The sequence below is a fragment of the Zymoseptoria tritici genome, chromosome 7 (assembly GCF_000219625.1).
Source record: "Zymoseptoria tritici IPO323 chromosome 7, whole genome shotgun sequence".
Lineage (NCBI taxonomy): Eukaryota > Fungi > Ascomycota > Dothideomycetes > Mycosphaerellales > Mycosphaerellaceae > Zymoseptoria > Zymoseptoria tritici.
This window is the reverse complement of record NC_018212.1, coordinates 597,119-617,830: the sequence shown is the minus strand read 5'-3', so window position 1 is coordinate 617,830 and position 20,712 is coordinate 597,119. Positions and strand designations below refer to the sequence as shown.

The following is a 20,712-nucleotide window of genomic DNA, read 5'->3' as shown; positions in this document are numbered from 1 at the left end:
TCACAACCATGACCCCGCCTCTCGATAAGGCGTCAGGCAATGCTTCATCGTCGCATTGGAGCTGATGAAACTCGCGCTGAACAGATGACCTTGGTGGCATCTTGACCACATCGTATGAGTTCCGAGCGTTCCCTCGACGAGCATCCTGTCGCCATTCTATGCAGATAGAGGCGGCATCTAATCTCAAGTCCGGGACATGGAGCTCAGTCCGTCGGAGTATTCCGATCTCCAATGCGTAGTCCGAACAGCAGTCGAATGTCGTAGTCTGTCGAATGAGGCCAAGGATGTGAATTGAAGCTGCCCTCGTGCGTTTCGTGCCGCGAGAACTGCTGGGAGTAGCAGATCGTATAGAGCACAGAGTACGATTCGCCCTCTTGAGCAAGCCGAATGTGCCGAAGAAAAGGGTTCGTTCTCGATTCAGGTCAGAGCGATATCGGAAACCACCGCAGCCTCGAATGCTTGTTTGGCCTCGAGGAGATGCCAAGATGCTAAGACTGGCGCATGAGCACGGGCAAAGACCAGGTGAATGTGAATCGCAGTTATTGATGACGGTCCAACATAATCCGGACAATGCCTGTCATACTGCGGCGGCGATGCTGCATCAGAGTCGATATACACCGCTGCTCCACGGCGGGCGGTTCCTCCATGGCCCGCGTCATAGGCGGTCGTTCATTGTGCGGAGGTACTCGTCGGAGTAGCGTGCAATCTGCACTGCCTCAACCACATCCGAGCTCGACTTCGAACTACTCCCGGTCTAGACGTCGCGAACCGTTTGCTGGTGTTGATGTGTTACGACGCGCACAGGACTTCGACACTGGACTGCCATCCCTGATGATGCGCTCGCAGAGCCGCACACTCGCCGTTCCGCCTCGTTCTCCGACGACATCCGACCCTTGTCCCTAACCATCTCGAAATCACTGCGACCATTGCAGCTCGACACCCGCATGCGCTCGTCTTGCGCCGACTCGAAGGTTGGCTCGAGTCACATTCAGCGAGGGCGGTGACCTCGACATGCTATCACCCGCCGACCGCTCGCCATCCACGCCGACATCAGGCCGCCGTCTCCTCTCGCGCATCGCGTCGCCCTTCGCGTCCAAGTCTCGCAACATCACCGACTACTACATCACAGTCGACGATCCGCATAAGCAATATTCCCAGGGCGACGTTGTTAGCGGGAGTGTACATCTCAAAGTGGTCAAGCCGACAAGGGTGACGCATGTGGTCGTGTGTCTACATGGCTTCGTCCAAGTGTATAAGAATCCCGGCTCGCCACCAGCGGACGGCTACCGAGCGAACAATACCCAGGCCGGTTCCGGAAGAGGCAGTAAGACGGGAGAATACTTTGGGAATGGATTCGCGACACTCTTTGAAGATGAGGTGGTCCTCTGCGGCGATGGGAGACTCGGCGAGGGCGTATACCAATTCAACTTCAACCTCGAGTTCCCAGACAAGGACCTCCCGAGCAGCATATCTGTACGGTGATGAAGATGTCACTTCGAAGCGATCGAAATGCTGACTATGACCACCAGTTCGAACGCGGTACGGTATCCTACATGATCACGGCCACCCTCACGAGACCGACGACCATGTCACCGACAATACGATGTGACCACAAAGTGTACCTCCTCGAGCGAATCGACATCTCGCATTTGTATCCACCCAAACCACGAACAATCACATTAGAACCGGTCTCGCGCAAGAAAAGGTTAAAACCGCAAGTCAAGAAAGTGGTCGACTCCTCGGGCAAAAGCATCAAAGGCGATTCCAACGTTCACAGCAGCGAGCAGGAACGTCGCGGCAGCCATACATCGTCAGCTTTGAGCTCAAGTGCAATTGTCGAGGTCAATCGTCAAAGTCCAAATCCGAGCGACCTCAGTATTGATGGTCCTGTCAGTAGTGGCGGACCAGTCTCGCATCCTGGATCACACGCCAACTCCAGACTATCTCAACTTGATTCAGAAGCAACCTCTCCGCGGAGCAGCGATGAAAACCGGGCCGAGAAGCGAACAATCACTGCTACAGTCGAGTCTTTGTCGGGTGGATGTCTGCGAGGAGACACGACGTCCATCAAAGTCCATGTGGATCACACGAAGCACGTCAAAAGTTTGCATGGTGTCATCATCACCCTGTATCGACAAGCGCGTGTCGACATGCATCCAGCCATTCCTCTGGGACCAAGCGAAAAGGGCAAAGAGCGCAAATTCGAAGACTACTACCCGAAATCCGTCAGCGGGTTGGGAGGCCTCTCGTTATCCGGCGCTGGGTCGAGTCATGTGTTCCGGAAAGACCTGTCCCAGACCATTATGCCGTTGATCATAGATCCCAACACTCTCACCGCAGAAGTGACCGGAAAAGTGAACATCCCGGAGGAGGCATTCCCAACCATCTCTACAGTGCCAGGCGCGATGATCAGCTTTCGATACTTCATCGAGGTCATTCTTGATATACAAGGCAAGCTTTCATCCCACGACCGAAATCTGGGCAACCTGGGAGGTCTAGCCAGTACGATCGTACAGGGTCCGGAAGCCGATCCGATCGATCGCCGGCATGGTTCTCCCGTAATCGATACATCTGCTGTAAGGCGCAACATGGGCGTGGTTGCGTGTACTTTCGAAATCATAATAGGCACGAGAGATAGCGCGAGGCGCAAGGGCAAACAAAAGGCCGAACCACTTCCAGTTCCTGACCCCAACGCGCAAGCAAAGAATGAGGCAGACACGCAAGCCGGCGCCACGCCTCATGCTGCAGACCATGGTAATGGAGAGTACTGGTATGACGAAAGCAACGGTTTCTACGACCAAGAATACTACGGCGCAGACCAATACGCGCCTGGTTACGGCGAGTACAACGGCTATCATGGAGAGGGAGGATACTTCGGCAATGGCTCGTACACCATGCCACCTCCGATCCCAATACCAGAGATCGAAGACGACTCGCAACTGCCGGAGAAAGAACGGCTGCGAAGAGCAGAGGCTCGGCTATTGCCCAGCATGCCTCCGGGCGCCGACCAACCAGGATCGTCTCGTGAAGCTGCCTCACACGAAGCGACTGCGCCGTTCCTCGAGGAAGAACACTTCAACGGCTACTCACAACCTGCAGGACCTTCAAGACCAACTCTCCTCACTCCCCCTGCTCATCCGGGTGGCCATTCGACCGGCACGCATGCCTTCTCGGCCTTCAGCACTCCTGCGCATATGCCTCCGTCTCCGTCCTACGAACCTCACAATATCCCTCTACCTCGGACACCACTCTACGAGTCGCAAGACGCACCGACACCATCATACGAACCACCAAACGCATCAACGCCATCCTACGGGTTCCCCAGCACCCCAACACCTATACCCAGCCGCCACGGTCCGACCGATGATAAAAAGGAACTCCAGCGCCGACAACTAGAACTGGAAGCTTCGGCTCCACCGCAGGACGACGATGCGAGCGAGTCTGGACCTGCACCGCGAGATCACGACGCTGCTCCGACTGCTCCTGTTCTCTCCGAGACAGAGGAAGCAATGTTGGGTTTGGGTAACAGTTCGAGAGAGGAAGGCCAGGCACAGGCTGGTGCGGCGCAGGCGAGAGATTTGGATTTGCCAAGATATGAGCGATGACATGGTTTGGGGCGTTATGGGAGTTCTGGAGCGTCGACGTGAATTTGTTTGGTCAAGAGAAGGGTATGGTCGGCGGTAAAATTTGTAGGTTTTATTCTGGGTTGATTGATACCACCAGTGAGGAGACACGAGCAGGACTCTCGAGGAGAATGAAAAGTCTTGCGGTAGAGATGAATGCAAAGAGCTGTTCTGGCCGCATTCTCGTCTACCCGATGTGTTTTGTCACCAGGTAGATCTCGAACATCCTGTCCCGGCTGGAACTCTTGTAGAGCTGTCCAACAACGTGAAAGATGTTCTGGACCCAAGCCACGGCATTGATGAAACATCCACTAATGCCCCACACGGCAGTCGATGATGGGAGATCCATACAGCCGCCTGATGGTGTTGGTGCGCAGAGTGCCCGCGATGTTGGAGTTGGAAGGGTGGTGTGGAAAGTCTAGACTGTGATGGCGTCTGAGTTTTGCCGTATATGCCGACGTGGAGGTGGGGGGAGGAAGGCTAGATTTGAGAGCAGTGGTCTAGGTGAAGAGGCAGATAGAGTACTCTCCTCAGCGATCGAGAGTGATAGAGGGCTTTGTCTCGAATTGGTCATTTGCTCTGGAGTTGCGAAGGCGTGGAGACATCTGCCAGAGCTGATCCCCAAGGTGGACCGATGTGAATAGACATCTCGACCTCTCCACGATGCCCCGCTGAGCCGTCACTCCCATACGCAGGGCAAGCAGGGCGGCACCATTTGTTCAATAACTCATCATTCATATGCCTCCGAGATGCTTTTGAAATGTCTCGCGGTTCCAATGCAGGGTATCGATCCTACACCACAACCACTTACCGCTATATGCAGTTGAAGCGGAAGCTTGTCCGCGCTATATATTTCAATCGAATCGGCGATGGGTTCCGTGGGGAGGCCTGGACCGGACTGGAAGATGCTGAGGATGGAAATCCGCGAATCCGCTTATACGACAGTACGAACCGTTGTCGAAGGCTCGAAGCTAGGGAGGCAGGAGGCCGGCAAATATAACACCCGAAGCACAATATACCGGTCCCATTCGACGAGTCATTCGTCAGATGTTATGTGTTAGGTCTTAGACATGCCGAATATCCAGAGTCGGAGGTAGGAGGTTTGTGTGATGCTGTGATAGGACGGTCTTTGTTCTGTGTCCAATGCCGAAGAGCAACAAGCACAAGAGGGGACCGAAAACGTGGCTGAAACCCTGGATGAAGATCCCCATTCTTGGTTGAGAGTTCTGGACCTGATTTTCCACGATTTTCCGCTTGCATGATTCGGTGGCCGGGATTTGGGCCGTTTCGGCCCAGACTTGTGAGGACACGCGATGTGAGTGCGACGGTCGCTCCTCCGACCGCTGCAAGCATTTTTTCTTGAGCCTCTTGCCTCGGTGCCTGGAGTTTGCCGCGATATGCGACCTTTCAGGCTGATCCAAATCATGGTCGGTGCCTTCAGGACTCTTATCTGGTCCTATAGGGTAATCTTTAGCTCCGAGAGGCACGCGTCGTCACAGTGAGGATCTATGCACCGTGGGCCCGTACTTCAGGCGGGACACCGAAAAGATCAAAACGCCGTTTTGGACTGGCCTCGACCGTCCTGTCGGCTTGGGCATGTGGTGTGATGACGTCGCTCCGGGTAGGGGCTCGTCAGCCCATGTCTGATTGTCGTCAACGTCGCAGGTGATACCTTGAAGTCGGCAGTGCAAATCGGAGTCAGCGTGAGACGACATCATCACTGGATCTGCCCACAGCGTCGTGGTGGAATTCGTGCATCAATGAACAACCTGGAGATTTGATGATGAGCAACATTCATCGATAAGGTACTCTTCAGGGCTTGCCAAGAGCTGTGCTAGCGTATCGCCGGCAAAGGCTAAAGTGCCGTGCTAGCAGATCTAGACCTTCTTTTCCGTTCGACGCACGTTACATGAGACTGGAGGCGTCTTTTCTGGCGCCGCCACGGCCGGCCCTGCGCCTGCCGTTCTTCCCAGACGTAGCATCCGCTCGTGGAGTGGTAGAAGCCAGGGTAGCATCCTGGTCGTCTACTGCAGTTCGAGCGTCCGCCTTCGACTTCAACTGAACAACAACCTGCGACGACACGAGTGGAAAGCAAACAAGCCCAATTTCTGGTGGCCTCCGATAACACGAGTGCAGATCTGTGATCTGGACCGCTCTACCGAAGATCCCGACTCGTTTTCTGGATCCTTCAGGCAGATTTCGCGAAACTCCGACTTTGACCTGACTTGCTCTGTATTTCATTACCAATCACTAGCACACCTGCGGGATCCTCGTCCATACCACCTCACTGACCTCCGAACAAACACTGATACCACACGAGATCAGCTTGGTATCAAGGATCCAGCACTTGGACGTCGGCGGCCTTCCGCATATTCCGATGCGTGACATAGCCCGATAGCAGTGAGAGATCGCCAGGAAATCGCGGCGGTCACGATGAAAGACACGCAAGCCATGGAGCGGCAAAGCATTTGCTTTCCCTTCCATGGCACACAGGACGTACTTCAACATGGAGATTCGGGATTCAAGGAGGAGATCGATCGTCTCTATTCCCCGGCTGAGAACAATGCGCTGGAGTCTTTGATCGCATTGAAAGCCAGTCTGAATCATCTTTCGACCGACGACTTCTGGACCGCAGCGACGGAGGGCATATCGTCGTTACTGGGCGCCGAGATATGCTTTATCATGAAGCGGATTCTGGTCGATGATCAGGAATCTGCGGTAGAGATGCCTCCACTCGGCGAGCCCGGTTCCTGCATGATGGCCGCTGCTCTACACTACTGCGGGAACGACGGTACTAAGGAAACGTACAAATCAACCCGATTCCATGCATACGGATGCCCTTGCGCATACATGCGACACGACAAGGTGTTTGTCATTCCGGACCGACTCAACGACTTCATCACGAACAATCCCAACCAGTTGCCTACGCCATGCGAAGCCTACATTGCAGTGCCATTGTTCGAGCAAGGAAAGTGCTTCGGCCACTTTGGCGCAATGTGGTCGGTAGAGGGCGCCGCGAAAAGGAAACTCTCGTGGGCATTCATCGAAATGATCATGCACGCCATGGAAGACATGATCGCGCAGAGGTTCTCGGCTGGCGCCAATCTCGTTCGCGCGCCGGCGGCGGAGGGAAGCAGAGTCATCCCGCACGACGTTGTGACCCTCGCCCAGTCACTTCGGCCGTACGCAGGCAGTCTTTCACATGAATTGCGCACGCCCATGCAAGGAATCGTAGGTATGCTGGATGTCATGTACGCGACTGTACAAGATGCTGTCGAAGGGCAGAACGATCCAACGCTTAGAAAGGTCTTTGAAACGTTGAAGGCGAACATTGAGATTGTTCAGGATAGCTCTCGACGAGCAGTTGAGGCTGCAGATAACGTCGTGCACGCCTATGATATGGACATGGCCATTCCGGAAGCACCGCCGACTCTCTTGGATGAACCAAGTCATGAATCTCATGATTCAATGTCGCCGGCTCCGATGAACTACGAACGAAGACCAGAGATCTTGGTTGCAGGCAGCAACTTGCCACTGTCGCGGCCGAATAAGAGAAGACGAGAAGAGGCGTTCTCACGAACGGCAAGTACGGGTTCGATGAAGGCGCCACGACTGGGGCAAGACTCTTCAAACACAAATTGTCGATGCGCCGCGCCGATAGTTGCCGCTCAAAAGGGACTAGCAGATGAAGAGGAAGGCGACGATGTACTCCCGACCAACGAGCTCAGCTCTGCGAACGAGCTGCTAGCTCCGTCTAGTCGTATGATTGCGCCAGGTCTTCGACACACAAACCTCGGCGAACTCGTACAATCCGTGATCAACGACAGCTTGAAGGTTGGTGGACGACCAGACTCAGCGTTTGCCCAAGAGACGGAGCTAGGAGAGATTATTGAAGTACGCACGAGAGGCTCCGACGGGTCAGCTGGACACAAGAATATCGAGTGGAGCATTGATCCGAGCGTGCCCAGCACATTGTTCATCGACGAGAAGGACTTGAGCAAGCTGATATCATGCTTGATACTGAATGCGATCAAATTTACCGACTCGGCGAACGGTCGAATCACCGTGCATGCTACGATGAGTCGTCGATCGCGATACATCTCGATCAAAGTGTCGGATAATGGTCAGGGCATTCCAGCGGCGTTCTTACCGAAGTTGTTCAAGCCATTCTCGCAAGAGAATGCATCCACTACTCGCTCAAATGAAGGTCTTGGACTCGGATTGATGGTAGCGAAGGGTATCGCAAGGAAGTTGGGAGGCGATTTGATGTGCACAAGAGCAGAGACCAGTGGCATGACACGTGGAACGGATTTTGAGATAAAAATACCACTACAGGCGGGAGAGACAATCAGCAGGCCTGGCTCGCCTTTCAGCTCACCCATGCCACGGCAGGCCCAGCTGCACCTGGACTCTGCACACATCCGACCTCTGCCGCCGGCACCATCCAGCCCTCGAGGACTCTCGCGTGCTCTCCATGACGCAGTTGGCCCTCCACTCTTCTACTCGCCTCTCCCGGGCATCTCGCACCCGCGTACACCTCCCTCACCGAAGCATTGTATGGAGCTTGCCGCGAACGTCAATCCGCCCATTATCGCCAACACCCCACCCTCGCCAACGAGCAGCAACGATACCGCGCCGAGACCGAGACATCGCCGCCGCTATCGGAAATCAGTCGGCTCTAATGCCGCCATTGACCGCGACCTCGCCACGAAATACCCGCTCAACTTTCTCGTCGCCGAAGACAACAAGATCAACCGCAAACTTCTAGTCAGCATGCTTTCCAAGTTCGGGTACAAGAACATTCTCGAAGCCCATGATGGCACTGAAGCAGTGCGACAAATGAGCGTCGCCAGGTCTCCCGCCGAACAGGTCGATGTCGTCTTGATGGATTTGTGGATGCCGCTTATGGATGGGTACGAAGCCACCCAGCGGATCCTGGGCATGGACGCGGCGAGACTTGAGCATGGCGCGGTCGTCAAGCGTCCAACAGTTCTGGCTGTCACTGCTGATGTTACGGATGGCGCGCTGGAACGGGCGGCACAGGTCGGCATGAAAGGATACATGACGAAGCCTTACAAGTTGATGGACTTGCAGAGATTGATTACGGAGTATTGTGCGCGCAGTGAGATTCAGACTCAGGAAAGCGAGAATGGGAATGTAGAGAGTGTCGCTCAGGGCGTGACGATTGAGGCTTGATGATGAGACGATTTGGAGACTATGTACAGAGTCTAGAATGATGATCTATGAGGCTACAGAAATATAGAAGGAAGTTGAAATGCCCTACTGCGATGGTAGTTGTCCCCTCAAGAATGTCCACATGTGTACTTGTTGTACTGTCTCCAAGATTGTCGCAGCCTTTGAGAACACTCCCGTCCATCCATGAAGGGCTGACTCATCACATTGACGTACTGCATTTCATCGACGTTGAAATATCTAGTGAACACATACACATTTTTGATACACAAGCTTTGAGCACGATACACCAGCTAGATGCTCCAAAGCAGATCTTTAGCCAGCATCCGACATCTCTCCAGCCATCTCATCAAAAGAAACATGTCGTCAGAGAAACGAGTCTTCGCCCCAGGCGGACAAGATGGCACCAACCAAGCCGCGCAATTCACCAAAGGCGCCTTAGAACTCCACCAAATGGACGCAAACCCTTTTCAACAATTCGACATCTGGTTCAAGCACGCCAATGCAGAAAAAGTAAACCACCCGGAGACAGTCACTCTCTCAACCGCGCACCTCCCCTCCGGAAAAGTCAGCGCTCGCACCGTCTACCTCAAAGAAATGGACGACAATGGATTCGTCATCTACAGCAATTTCGGCACATCTCGCAAAGCGGCGGATATCGAGTCGAATCCCAATGCCGCTCTGACTTTCTGGTGGCAAGAACTCGAGCGTCAAGTCCGGGTGGAAGGACCGTGCGAACGGCTTACGGCGGAGGAGAGTCAGATTTACTACGATACGCGAGCGAGAGGGAGTCGCATTGGTGCTTGGACGAGCCAGCAGAGTAAGGTGTTGAGGGATCGGGAGGAATTGGAGCAGCAGGTTAGAGATACGGAGAAGAGGTTTGAAGGGCAGGAGAAGATTCCTGTGCCGGACTTTTGGGGTGGGCTGAGGGTTAAGCCGGAGATGGTGGAGTTTTGGCAGGGGAGGGATTCGAGATTGCACGATCGGTTTAGGTATACAAAGGATGAGGGTGGGAAGTGGAAGATTGATCGGTTGAGTCCGTAGGTTTGCGGAGAGTCACGATGTGGAGTTTCGTGGGTATAGGATGGATGCCAGGTGAAAGAAGCTGTCTGTTATTCATGATGCACAGAAGTCTTCCTGAATCGAAAACATTCCAAGACCGAGCGTGCTATGTGAGCCATTCTCTATGATGGCCGTAGATGCTTCATTGACATCTTGGTGCAGGCGTGGCATAATAACTTGCACCTCATCGCAGACCTGCTCGTCCAACGGGCGCTCGTCGGTGGTATCTTCGCTCGGCTCTCGATGCCAATCGCAATCTGCTTCGGAGCCAGTTTCTTCGCTTGTGTCTGTGATAGACACGAGAGCAAATCGTAGGCTCAGCCCCTGAGTATGGACGCCCTCTCGTGCGCCGATCATCAGTTCTGGTCTGGCATGCCTCCCGGAATAAGCTGCACCACGTTAGTCTCAGTCTCTGCCTGCGGTCGTACGACACCATTCTCATCGTACCATCGCCACATTATTGCCATTCAAGAGAATCTTTGGAAGCTTCGTTTGAGCGCCAGAGTAGTCGCTGCGCAGAGATCAGTACACAAGGCTTGTCTTCGCTGAAGCCAGATGAGAGATGTACTATTCCGTCACGTCTTCAAGCACCATATCTGTGTGCCAGATCGTCAGTATAGAGTCGGACAGACCCATCGTAACATTGGACACATACTGACGAAGTCATCGAAACCGAGTAGAGTGCCACTGAATTCTGTCCGATGTAAGTGTTTGCCAACTTTGCTCCAAACTCGACTGAGCTCACCCTTGTCGCCCTTCATGATCACCCATATCGGCGAGCCGACACATCTGTCAATGAGCTCTAGCGGGAGCAGTTGCGAGGACATCTTGGGTGAATTGCGATATGATGGTGTAGAATCTAGTCCGTATTGCACATGAGGTTCTTCTCAATCGCATTTAGAGTCTCTAGTCAGCTGAGGGCGCGTCAAGAGCGCGGGAGCACTTCGGCCTTTTAAGATCAACTCTCAGCTTCACATCGTCAACCACTTTTTTGTTTCCGAACCATCTGCGGCATCGTCTCCTCCTCCACATTCGACACAACCGACTGGCGCAAGGCATGTCGACACTGGAATGTCGCTTCCGACCTCCGGCTTCAGCGAAGTGGCCAACCACTTCCGCCGTATTGCATGCGCTCCCGCAGCATCGATTTCGGTGAAAGGGCCCGCAGAGCCAATCGCCAGCTTCGACGCAAGCTATCTTGCGACTCCAAGTCCAGCACAGCGCCTTCCATCGACACGGCGCTTGGACAAACGATGGGATCGATCGCGAGGGATCGTCTTCGCCCACAGCTCACGTAGCAGCTCTCGAGATTCAACCTGGTCGTCTTTGCGATCCGTCCCTACAGAGCGAAGCCGGACTTTCGACCGCGGACATTCTTCCACACGGGAATTCACGAGCAGTGCAACCATGTCGGCGGATGACTCTCACAAGATGCGTCCCGGGATGTTCTCGCAATCGCAAGGGACCAACAAAAGCTTGTTGGAAAAGGTCGCTCGACTCGATAAAGATTTGGCTGCGTTAAAGGACAAGTCCAAAGATCTTGACAGAGCTCTCAAACAAAAGGACGCTACCATCAGCGCTCGGAATGCGAGGATCTCGGAACTTGAGGGTATCAATAACAGTGCTCACGGAAGATCCGAGAAGGAGAAGAATATCCTCAGGGAGCAGATCAAGACGCAGAAGATGAAATCGGATAGCGAGCTAGCAGCCGTCAAGAGACTGCCTGATCTTGTGAGAGCGTACAGCATACAGGGTCTACAGGCAGAGAACTCGGAGCTCAAGAGTCAATTGCAAAAGGAACAGAAGCTGCATGCGGAGCAGACAGTGAGCTTGAATGCGTTAATGTCACAACAAAAGATAGCGTACAAGGACACGATCAATGCGCGCGATAAGGATATCACTCAGCTCAACGAGGCAAATAAAGACCTCCACAATGCCTACTCAAGCTTGTATGAAAGAGAGCGCAAGCTGAAAAAGGAAGTCGACGGTCGTACATCTCGCAAAGCAGATCGTGCCACGTATGCGCAATATCGGGGCATGTACAAGGAGCTTGACGACGCCACTGGAGACACGCTGCAGATCGCTCACAGCGCGATGTCGCGAATCACTACCGAGGAGAACCTTTGGCGGAAGTCGAGAGAGGCATTTGACAAGTCCGAGAAGCTCACATTCTTGCGTCAGGCAAACAAGTTCCCCGGGATATTCAAGGCTATCGGGGAATATCTCGATGCACAGGCCGGCAATGCTAACAAAGCTGGCGAAGCTATGGCGGGACTTCGACAGCAGCTCCAAGACGACTTCTCGGAGATGAAACGTGCGACCCATTTCCATCGATGGCTGGTCAGGCATCACTTTATCGAGGAGCATCACAATGCCTTTGACAACGTAGACCTGGCGCACGCTCTTATGATCGAGCCATTTCGCAGGCAGAGGAAGGCTTTGGCCAGAGAGAAGGACGAGGCTGCGAAGAAGCTGATCGGCGCGGGCGAGGCACATCGTGGACGTTTGAGTGTCGAAAAAGACGAGATCGATAGGGCGTACAGATCTGTCAACCTCGTCTTGAATGTCCTTGAGAATGTCCGAAGATTGAGTGCTTTCGAGTCATTGCTTGGCGATCACCCGTGGGAAAAAGCTGTCTTCGTCGAAACGCTCAACATGGACAACACGGTAAGAGGTGTCAGTAATTATCTCAATGACGGCGAAGATCTCGACAGAGAGCGCCGCGAGTTGCTGGACGAGGTGAACAGAGCGAGGGACGCGCAAAACGCGTTGGAAGCGAAACTTCGCGAGCGTTTCGTGCTCGAGTACGACTCTGGCCTCCTCACTGAAGCTCAGCAGAAGTCCAACGACAACATCATAAAGCAGTGCATCACGGAACATCGCTCGCGGCTTCACGATGCTCTAGAATCCCTTGGTCTGGCCATACAGCAACAACGGAAGCGCCGATCGTTGTCACTTCCGTTGCCGGCAGTGCAGGCTCGAACGCCAGTTCCGACAGCGAAGAGAAGCGCAAGTCTTCCGCGAAAGCGCGTGAGGGTTTCAAAGAGCTTCAAGCCGTCGCAGACAATGCAAGAGGAACACCGCGCTTTGGCATTTGATATTGAGGCCATGCCCGCTTCGTCCTTCTGGTCTGTTGAGCCTTCGCTCGAGGAAGTTTGGTCCGGCAACGGCGAGCGAGCTACGAGGTCAGGTGGCGTCGAAGCCATCTCAATGTTTACCGATGCGTTTTCACGGTTCGCGGCTGCATCTGGGAATAACGCGGCAGCTGATGTCGAATCCGATAATGCGCAGGAACAGAAATCCGCAGAAGGCAGCAATCAGTCTTTGGAGGTCTCGCCAGATACGATTACATCTGTCACCCCAGCATCCGCCGCGGAGATGGACGACTCGAGCCCTTCAGAATCGGACACCAACACCGAAGAGCCTCAGACTATCCTCACGTACCAGATGTCCGCAGACACGCACCGCAGCGCAGCCATGGCCTCGCGCAACACCGACGCAGCCTACTGGCATCACAAACTGTACAAAGGACCCGAAGGCGACACACCCAAGGTGCTGTATTGCAGCAAGTTTGAGGTCAGCGAGAAGCGAGCACAGCTTTTCCTCAACGAGCCGATCCTCGGTTTCGACATTGAATGGGAACCAGGCGCCAATGAGAAGTCTGGCCCGAAGAAGAATGTTTCGTTGATTCAACTGGCCGCTGGCGACAAGATTGGTCTGTTCCATGTTGCCTACTTCGATGGGAAGAGTGTCGAGCAACTCATGCCGCCAACCCTGCGGAAGATTCTCGAGGACCCGAATGTCACCAAGGCCGGGGTGAACATTGGAGGCGATGCAACTCGAATGCGCAAGTGGCTCGATGTTGACATGAAGGGCGTCTTCGAGCTGAGCCATCTCTTTCGCATCGTCAAGCACGAAGGTGGTGTCAACTTCAAACCGGTGTCCATGGCCAAGCAAGTACAGACCATCCTCCATTTGCCAATCAAGAAAGACGACGTTCGGATGAGTGACTGGTCGAGACCTTTGAATGTGGAACAAACCCACTACGCCGCTGCGGACGCATACGCCGGATTTATGCTATATCACACACTGGACAACGAGCGTAAGCTGATGAAACCAAAGCCACCGCTCCCAGCGTTCTATGAAACAGGCGGACCACTGGTGCTGGGGACTGGAGAAATGATACACAAAGGTGGAAAGCGCACAGCTGGGCCGGTGGTGACCGTTGATGCTTCCGCAGCAGGTGAGATTGAGCAAGAGGGCGAGGAATTCTACGATGCTCTTGACGCTCTTGACCATCTCGATCTCAACTCGGGGATCGCGTCTGAGCTCATCGGACCGTCTGCCAGCTTGGCCGCCGCGAGCACGCTGAACGTAGACTATCCCTCGCTTCCAGCAATCTCGTCGTCCGCTAGCGAACATGATGCATTGCCGTCGAATGAAGCGCAACCGATCCCGAGTTTCGCTCCGTCCAAAAGGGAGAAAGCTACAGCCGCGCCACTTCCAAAATCCACGCCAGCTAAGAATAATCCACTGCCATGCCCGGAAAACCAAAGAGCGGACACCTGGATCCGCACCCGTCGCGCCGAATCAGCTGCGGACCTGAAGAGACCTGCCAGCGACTCTGTGATGCGCGCCTACCATCTCTGGCATGTGCAGCATTTCGAGCTGAACGAAGTCGCGCGTTTCTGTCGAGATCCACCCTTGACGATGAATACCGTTGCGAGCTATGTCATGGACGCGATCGAGAAGGAGAATCTGCCGTTCGAGCAGGACAGATTGAAGCAGGCGGCAAGCGTGCTGCCGACGGCCGTGCAGAGGAGGTATAGACATTTGTTGAGAGATGTGTAAGGATGAGGTTTGGAGGACCCTCGTGCATATTGGATTCTGAGCGTTGAAGCGAACATTTGCATTGCATTTACGGTGGCGGCTGTGGCATGGAAATTATCCTCCACTCATTGTGATTTGATGCACAAATATTCCTTGATCGAAGGGAATCACCATGAAGGCAGATGGGAACGGGAAACAATTGTTTCAGTACGCAAGTACTCCGGCCTCCAAAGCAATTGTGCACCGAGCGTGAGTTGATCACATCCCACCGACAGACCTCACCATGATTTGATCACATGGCAGATTCGAAAAACATCCCAAGCATCCACACTCCGATTTCGCTTTGTGAATCACTGTCCTTCTGCCTGCTCGGGGCCAGGATACTCCTGGATACCCTCTAGACCATCAATTTTGGCATCAATCTCGGGGTTCCGCACTCAGAGCACCGTGTCTGCTGGATCATCTCACGTCCGTCTAGCACGACATTCCTCGAATGAGGGAGATAATCCTTCGCCTCATTAGGACCTCTTGATGGTGAGCATTCCCGGCTCAAGCAGTACCCACAGGATCGTGCATACTAGGAAAGTCAAGCCGACTCATCGTGGACTCTCGCCTTCAAACAATGGGCACAGCACTTGTGAGAGGCGTGCTTTGATGAATTGCAACATAAAGAGGAAAGTCTGAGTCTGCCGGATATACCAGGACTGACTGATGGACACGGCCATGATAGCTGCTGCGTTTCCGGCAATCGATTGCGCCGGACGAGCTGCGCCGGGAGCTCCTGTTGGCTGCCTCGTCGTGAGAATCTGCATGGGCTCGTTCTGTACAGTGGGAGACCTCGATGCAGTCACAAAGTCATATACCTCAAGTGAGGCGCCAACGCTCCTGTCCATTATTAGCGATACTGTAATCTCACTTCCTCATCAAACCATCCAATGCCACCCCCATCAGTTCGTACATTCTTCTTCCCAAACTTCATCAAAAAGTGAACAACGACCGCCTCACCAAACTCTTCGCCTCGTCAGCGTCACTCTACTCCGCCAACCCACCATCCTCAACCCTCACCCCTCCACTCTTCTCCAAAATCTCCTCCTCCCAAACCGTCCTCTCCTCCCTCAACTTCCTCTTAACATACCCAATCGTCACAAACGCCCACACCGCCGCCCACGCAAACGGAAAACTCCACCCCACCACAAAAGCCGCCTCATGCTGAATCGTAAAAACCAGTACGGTCGTCACAACCGCACACCCTTCCGCTCCAAAGGCCCAAAACACACCCAAACGGCGTAACATGGCGCGGAAGACATGGCTCGCTTCGTAGCGTTTGTTGAGGGCTTCGCGGTAGGGTGTGCCGCCGCTGCCGTCGACTGCGATGACGTCTTCGATCATGGTGTAGATTGCGGGACGCAGTTGGGCGCCCTTGGGGATAGAGGACATGCGGCATGGGGAGGGGATTTGGTAGTAGCGGAGGAGGTCGACGAGGAGGAGTTCGGTGCCGAAGACGAAGAGCATCGAGGGGAGGGGCATGGCGAGGAGGCGGATGGGAGGGTTCTCTTGGACCGTGCCGCTGGAAATTCGTAAGTAGGGTGTTCTGAGAAATCGGGATCGCAAGAACTTACACAATCAACTCGATCATCACTGCGACCCAGCCGAGGGTGAAGTTGAAGTGGAACCAGTCGAAATACCAGCGGTGTGCGCCGATTACGCGACATGTGCTGTTCTTGCGGAATAGTCGCCATGCGCGGATGAAGTATTCGAAGATACTGACGCCTCCTAGGGCAGCTGTGACGATAGTGAAGACCAGGTTGGGCGAAAGGTCCGTCATATACCAGAGTGTGAAGTACAGTGCGACAGGCGCAACGATACAGTCAATCAGCACCATTGACCAGAAGAAGAGTATCGCCCATTTCCGTGATCGCAGATCGTAGTTGAGTGGCGGAGGTTCCGGTTCGAATCCAATCGTTTCTGAGATGTCACTGTCTTGACTGCCTCCTTCCGCGCGCCTCTCCACATCACCATTCGCCTCCACACTCTGCCGCCGTTGTTCTGCTTGTAGCTGTTCGCGATTTGACACTTCATTCCCGTGCGCAATCATTCCTGAAGATCTACGTCGGGTCATGGCCAGAGAGGGACGCCCGTAGGGTCCATCGCGACGGACATCAAAGTCTCGCGAGCTCCTGCCGCCATAGTCCATGCTCTTCCTCCCTGGAGCATCCATACTTTTACGCGTCGCATGTGATGGTTCTGGGCGTTTCCTGCCACCGTTGGGATCCATGCTCTTCCGTGTTGTTGGCATTGAGTTGGCCCATGGTAGCTGGACGCTCTTTTTGCGTCCGGCGGACGGTGTGTTTGATGTGGTGGTTTTGAGTGCTGACGCGGGTAATACGGAGTCGGAGTGGTGTGTTGTCACGCGGAGGTCGGCGGGAGGTGAGGGTTGATCGAAAGGACCATCGTAGCGTTGGTCAAAGTCGTGTTTTTGTGCGTTGTCGTTGCTGTCATGGTTCCGTCCGTCGCCGTCCATGGCCGGGATCGAGGAGTGGATTTGCCTTCTGCCGGGATGAGGTGGAAGTCGATGGATCTGCTGAATTGGCCTTTGCTGATCAGTTCTGTGGGGGAGTCTGTCCGGCGCGTAGTGTGTCGACAGCGAGAGGCCAATTAATGAATACCGGTGATTGTGAGAAGTGGTGCGAGAGGGAGAAGGAGAAGGAGAAATACATCGAAAACGTGAGACTATTCGGGAGGAGTGACGATGGACGGAGGCGGAGAATCGGTGAACGGACGGGGCGATCAAGCCGAACCAGAGGGAACCGGTTTCATGGATCTCCCATCAAATTGCTGACGGATTTGATGGAGACAGCCATCAATATTCACACTGGCACCTTCTCACCAGAAGCGAAAATCCGATCTGATGAGAGATGCTCAGGTGAACCTTGCATGAAAACTTGGAAGCAATTTTGAATTGAGAAGTCGAAGCCACAGAGCGTCGTTTGAAGATCCAAATCACGACCAAGCCTTCCACCCGTTCACAAGCAAACTCTTGTCCGTCTTGAATGCATGGACGCGCTACGGAACACTGCGACGAACCCACGGACAGCCCAATGACCTCTCCTCACTCCCACCCGCCATCTCTGGTACCAGCACAGGACCCCAAACAATTTCCCGCAACCAATCCTAATAGCAGTCCGGGCCTTGAGAAGCGTACTGCGGATTTCCCCCCTCCTCGAGGCAAGCCTCCTTGTAGAAGTCCACATAGTCGTGAACTTCGATGCAGCAGTAGATTTGGCCGAGCTGTTGTCGGAGAGGAGGAGAAGGAGGTCAGCCAACATGAAAGGCACGTTCGACAAAGCCATGACTCACGAAGCGGCCCCCGGCCCCGACGCAGACATCCTTTGCGGCGCCCCCACCAGTGGGTAGAGTTGAGGGAATGATGCATTGCGTTCGGACGTTCAGGGCTCGGGCTTCGACTGCGGCTGACATGGTCGTTGCGGCGATGAGGAGGTAGGTCTTGAGCTGCATGGTGGAATGTCTTGGGATTGGTGTTGGCCGTGGCAATGGTTTTGGGGAAAGGACGAGGAGAGAATGGCTTGCGGGTAGCCAGGAGCAGATGGAGATGACTTGAAGGTAGGATAAAGCCCGAGGTACGATGAGGAGATGAACGTGGAGGCAGATTGCGAAGAGAAAGGTTGAGGGCAGCGAAGGAATAGAAGAGAGGGCCAAGCTGTGCACGGGCCACGCTGTGCACGCTCGAATTTCGAGAACGTCGAAATCCATAATGTTAGCTAATCTTCCACGAATTAACACACTATAACTATAGCTCCGATAGACGATGCATTAAAGGAGCTAAAAGAGGCAGAGGTAAAGAATATTTTAGAAATTGCGACGAAGCATAATGTCTATCGTAGCACTTTATCTCGACGATAGCGCAAGGTTAACGAATCTCGTACCTAACGCGATAAGAATAACTCGATTTTATTATACTAACAAGAGCGCACCCTCGTAGCCTATATCGACACCCTTATACGTAGAGGCATTCTACCGACACCGGCAATAGTTCTTACCTTCGTTTACGATATTACGAAGGTTAGGCTAGAGCGGAAATAGGTACGACGGTTTGTAAGAAGGCATAAGAAGCACATTAATTCGAGATACCTTAATCTACTAGATAAGAGTAGGAAGAAGGCGGACTCTTTAAGGCAATATAAGGCCTACTTCGACATAATTAAAAGCAAGAAGGAGTAGTATAATATTAAGACTTATAATACCTATAATATAGACGAGAAGGGCTTCTTAATTAGTATACTTTAGAAGTTACGACGGGTATTTACAAAGGATTACTTCCTCTTAGGCCGGCTTATTAGCAACATTTAAGACGGCAGTCGTAAATAGATTACCTTAATAGCGTATATCTATACTAACCTAACCTTACTACTACCGGCATTAATATATAAGGTAGTAACTAGCAACATCTAGTCCTCGTAGCTATAGGACTTTAATATTAAAGAGCACTATACCTTCTTCGCATTATTACTAAACGGCTAGACTAACAATAGCCTTAGACTTTATTAGCTTACGAAGATATTCGAGCCTTAAACGAGGTAGAAGGCAGGTAGAGGCTATAGACTACTTATTATTAACGGCTATGGATTATACGTAAACATAGCGTTCTTACAGTTCTATATAAAACACCGCATCTTCGTTGTAGTGTTTCTACCTTATTTAACATACCGCCTACAACCTCTAGATATTAGTGTCTTCGGTGCACTATCTAGCTACTATAGTTCTTAGCTATTACGCTTTATCTAGTAGTCTAAAGGGCTATTAGTAGTTACAAAGCGTAACTTCTTCCAGCTCTTCTAGCTAGCTTATAAGAAGGCGTTTATACTAGCTAATATTGCTTCTAGCTTCCGCAAGACTAGCCTTTATCTACTAGATCCCTCGCTAGTATTAAAGAAGTTTTAAGAGCCTAAGGGCAAACACATCTACTTTAGTAATAGCTCTCGGCTAGGCACCGCTAATAACGATAACGACGATTTAAGGCTAAGCACCGCTAGACCCTCTACCGCCGGCATAGACACCTCTATTATCTCTAACAACTAGCGGGAGACAAGACGGCTAATAAAGAGCGTATTAAAGAAGCCTAAGAATAAGAAGGAACGCAGGGCGATTTAGAAGCTTACTAACACCCTTATATATATATAGACGTAGAATTAGCTACTTAAGAGCGAGTGTAGTAGCCTACGCTAGTCCTTTAAGAACGAGAAGCAGAAGCGACAACGTAGCAAGCTATTACTAGCTCTACTATAAGGCTAAGCAGCTTAGTTCTATTTACCGGCTAAACTATAAGCTAGTATAGAGCTTATAGCTACTAAGGAGGCTAAGAAGGTTACTAAGAAGAAGTAGAAGGAAGCTAACGCTATTGCGAAGAAGGTAGATAATTAATTAAGAGCTAAAGAGCGGATACAAGCTAAGGCAGACAGGCTCTTTAAGGCGGCATAAAAGAGGGCTAAGAAGGCTGCTTAGAAGGAGCATAAGGAGGTTAATTTATAGCTAAATATAGACCTCTAAGCCTCTGTACGCAAAGCATAGCTAGCTAAACGTCGTGTAGTAAAGAAGAAGCTAGTAGTAGTGTTTAAACTGCCCTTTATGTTAAGGGGGGGTTAAAGGGCCGGTGCATAAGTAGCTAAATCCTCTAAGCTACTAATACGTATAACATTAAGGCAACGACTTTAAGCTGCTTAGGGCTAATAGATATAATTAATACGATAAATTTAAGCTATTAAACACCTCGTTGTAACTACTAGTTGTAATAATATTAGCTATAGAAGTAGTAGTAGTTGTAGAAGGATCCTCGACATTAAGCCGTATATAGCGTAGCCCGTACATAGCATAGCCCTCTCTTCTAGTAGGCTTCAAATATAGAATCCGAATGCGTCGTAGTGTTAACCGCTTATTTCTTACCTTAGGTTAATAGCCTTAATACGAGGAAATAGGCTAATCGACACGG

General features: G+C 52.5%; 7 protein-coding genes across 7 annotated transcripts; 4 read left to right on the top strand and 3 right to left on the bottom strand.

Moving 5' to 3' along the window:
- Positions 1–592: 592 nt before the first annotated feature.
- On the top strand, positions 593–3,791 carry MYCGRDRAFT_73804 (uncharacterized protein; the record flags this gene model as incomplete). The annotated part of the gene is made up of 4 exons (XM_003851180.1): positions 593–1,473; positions 1,530–2,832; positions 2,869–3,019; positions 3,182–3,791. The coding sequence occupies 4 exons, from the start codon at positions 1,012–1,014 to the stop codon at positions 3,603–3,605; spliced, it is 2,340 nt and encodes a 779-aa protein (XP_003851228.1).
- Positions 3,792–6,056: 2,265 nt separating this feature from the next.
- Positions 6,057–8,819, top strand: HHK17p (uncharacterized protein; the record flags this gene model as incomplete). The annotated part of the gene is made up of 1 exon (XM_003851181.1): positions 6,057–8,819. The coding sequence occupies one exon, from the start codon at positions 6,057–6,059 to the stop codon at positions 8,817–8,819; it is 2,763 nt and encodes a 920-aa protein (XP_003851229.1).
- A 357-nt stretch (positions 8,820–9,176) lies between these two features.
- Positions 9,177–9,860, top strand: MYCGRDRAFT_45640 (uncharacterized protein; the record flags this gene model as incomplete). The annotated part of the gene is made up of 1 exon (XM_003851182.1): positions 9,177–9,860. One exon carries the CDS (start codon positions 9,177–9,179, stop codon positions 9,858–9,860), a length of 684 nt encoding a protein of 227 aa, XP_003851230.1.
- A 124-nt stretch (positions 9,861–9,984) lies between these two features.
- MYCGRDRAFT_81468 (uncharacterized protein) lies at positions 9,985–10,738 on the bottom strand (the record flags this gene model as incomplete). The annotated part of the gene is made up of 5 exons (XM_003850589.1): positions 9,985–10,267; positions 10,326–10,389; positions 10,447–10,474; positions 10,534–10,572; positions 10,624–10,738. 5 exons carry the CDS (start codon positions 10,703–10,705, stop codon positions 10,235–10,237), a joined length of 246 nt encoding a protein of 81 aa, XP_003850637.1.
- Positions 10,739–13,325: 2,587 nt separating this feature from the next.
- On the top strand, positions 13,326–14,729 carry MYCGRDRAFT_45343 (uncharacterized protein; the record flags this gene model as incomplete). Its single annotated transcript, XM_003851183.1, has 2 exons — positions 13,326–14,200; positions 14,339–14,729. The coding sequence occupies 2 exons, from the start codon at positions 13,326–13,328 to the stop codon at positions 14,727–14,729; spliced, it is 1,266 nt and encodes a 421-aa protein (XP_003851231.1).
- A 1,011-nt stretch (positions 14,730–15,740) lies between these two features.
- On the bottom strand, positions 15,741–16,803 carry MYCGRDRAFT_44869 (uncharacterized protein; the record flags this gene model as incomplete). Its single annotated transcript, XM_003850588.1, has 2 exons — positions 15,741–16,275; positions 16,328–16,803. The coding sequence occupies 2 exons, from the start codon at positions 16,801–16,803 to the stop codon at positions 15,741–15,743; spliced, it is 1,011 nt and encodes a 336-aa protein (XP_003850636.1).
- Positions 16,804–17,648: 845 nt separating this feature from the next.
- On the bottom strand, positions 17,649–18,370 carry MYCGRDRAFT_105090 (uncharacterized protein; the record flags this gene model as incomplete). The annotated part of the gene is made up of 2 exons (XM_003850587.1): positions 17,649–18,003; positions 18,066–18,370. 2 exons carry the CDS (start codon positions 18,139–18,141, stop codon positions 17,732–17,734), a joined length of 348 nt encoding a protein of 115 aa, XP_003850635.1.
- Between the last annotated feature and the right edge of the window lie 2,342 nt (positions 18,371–20,712).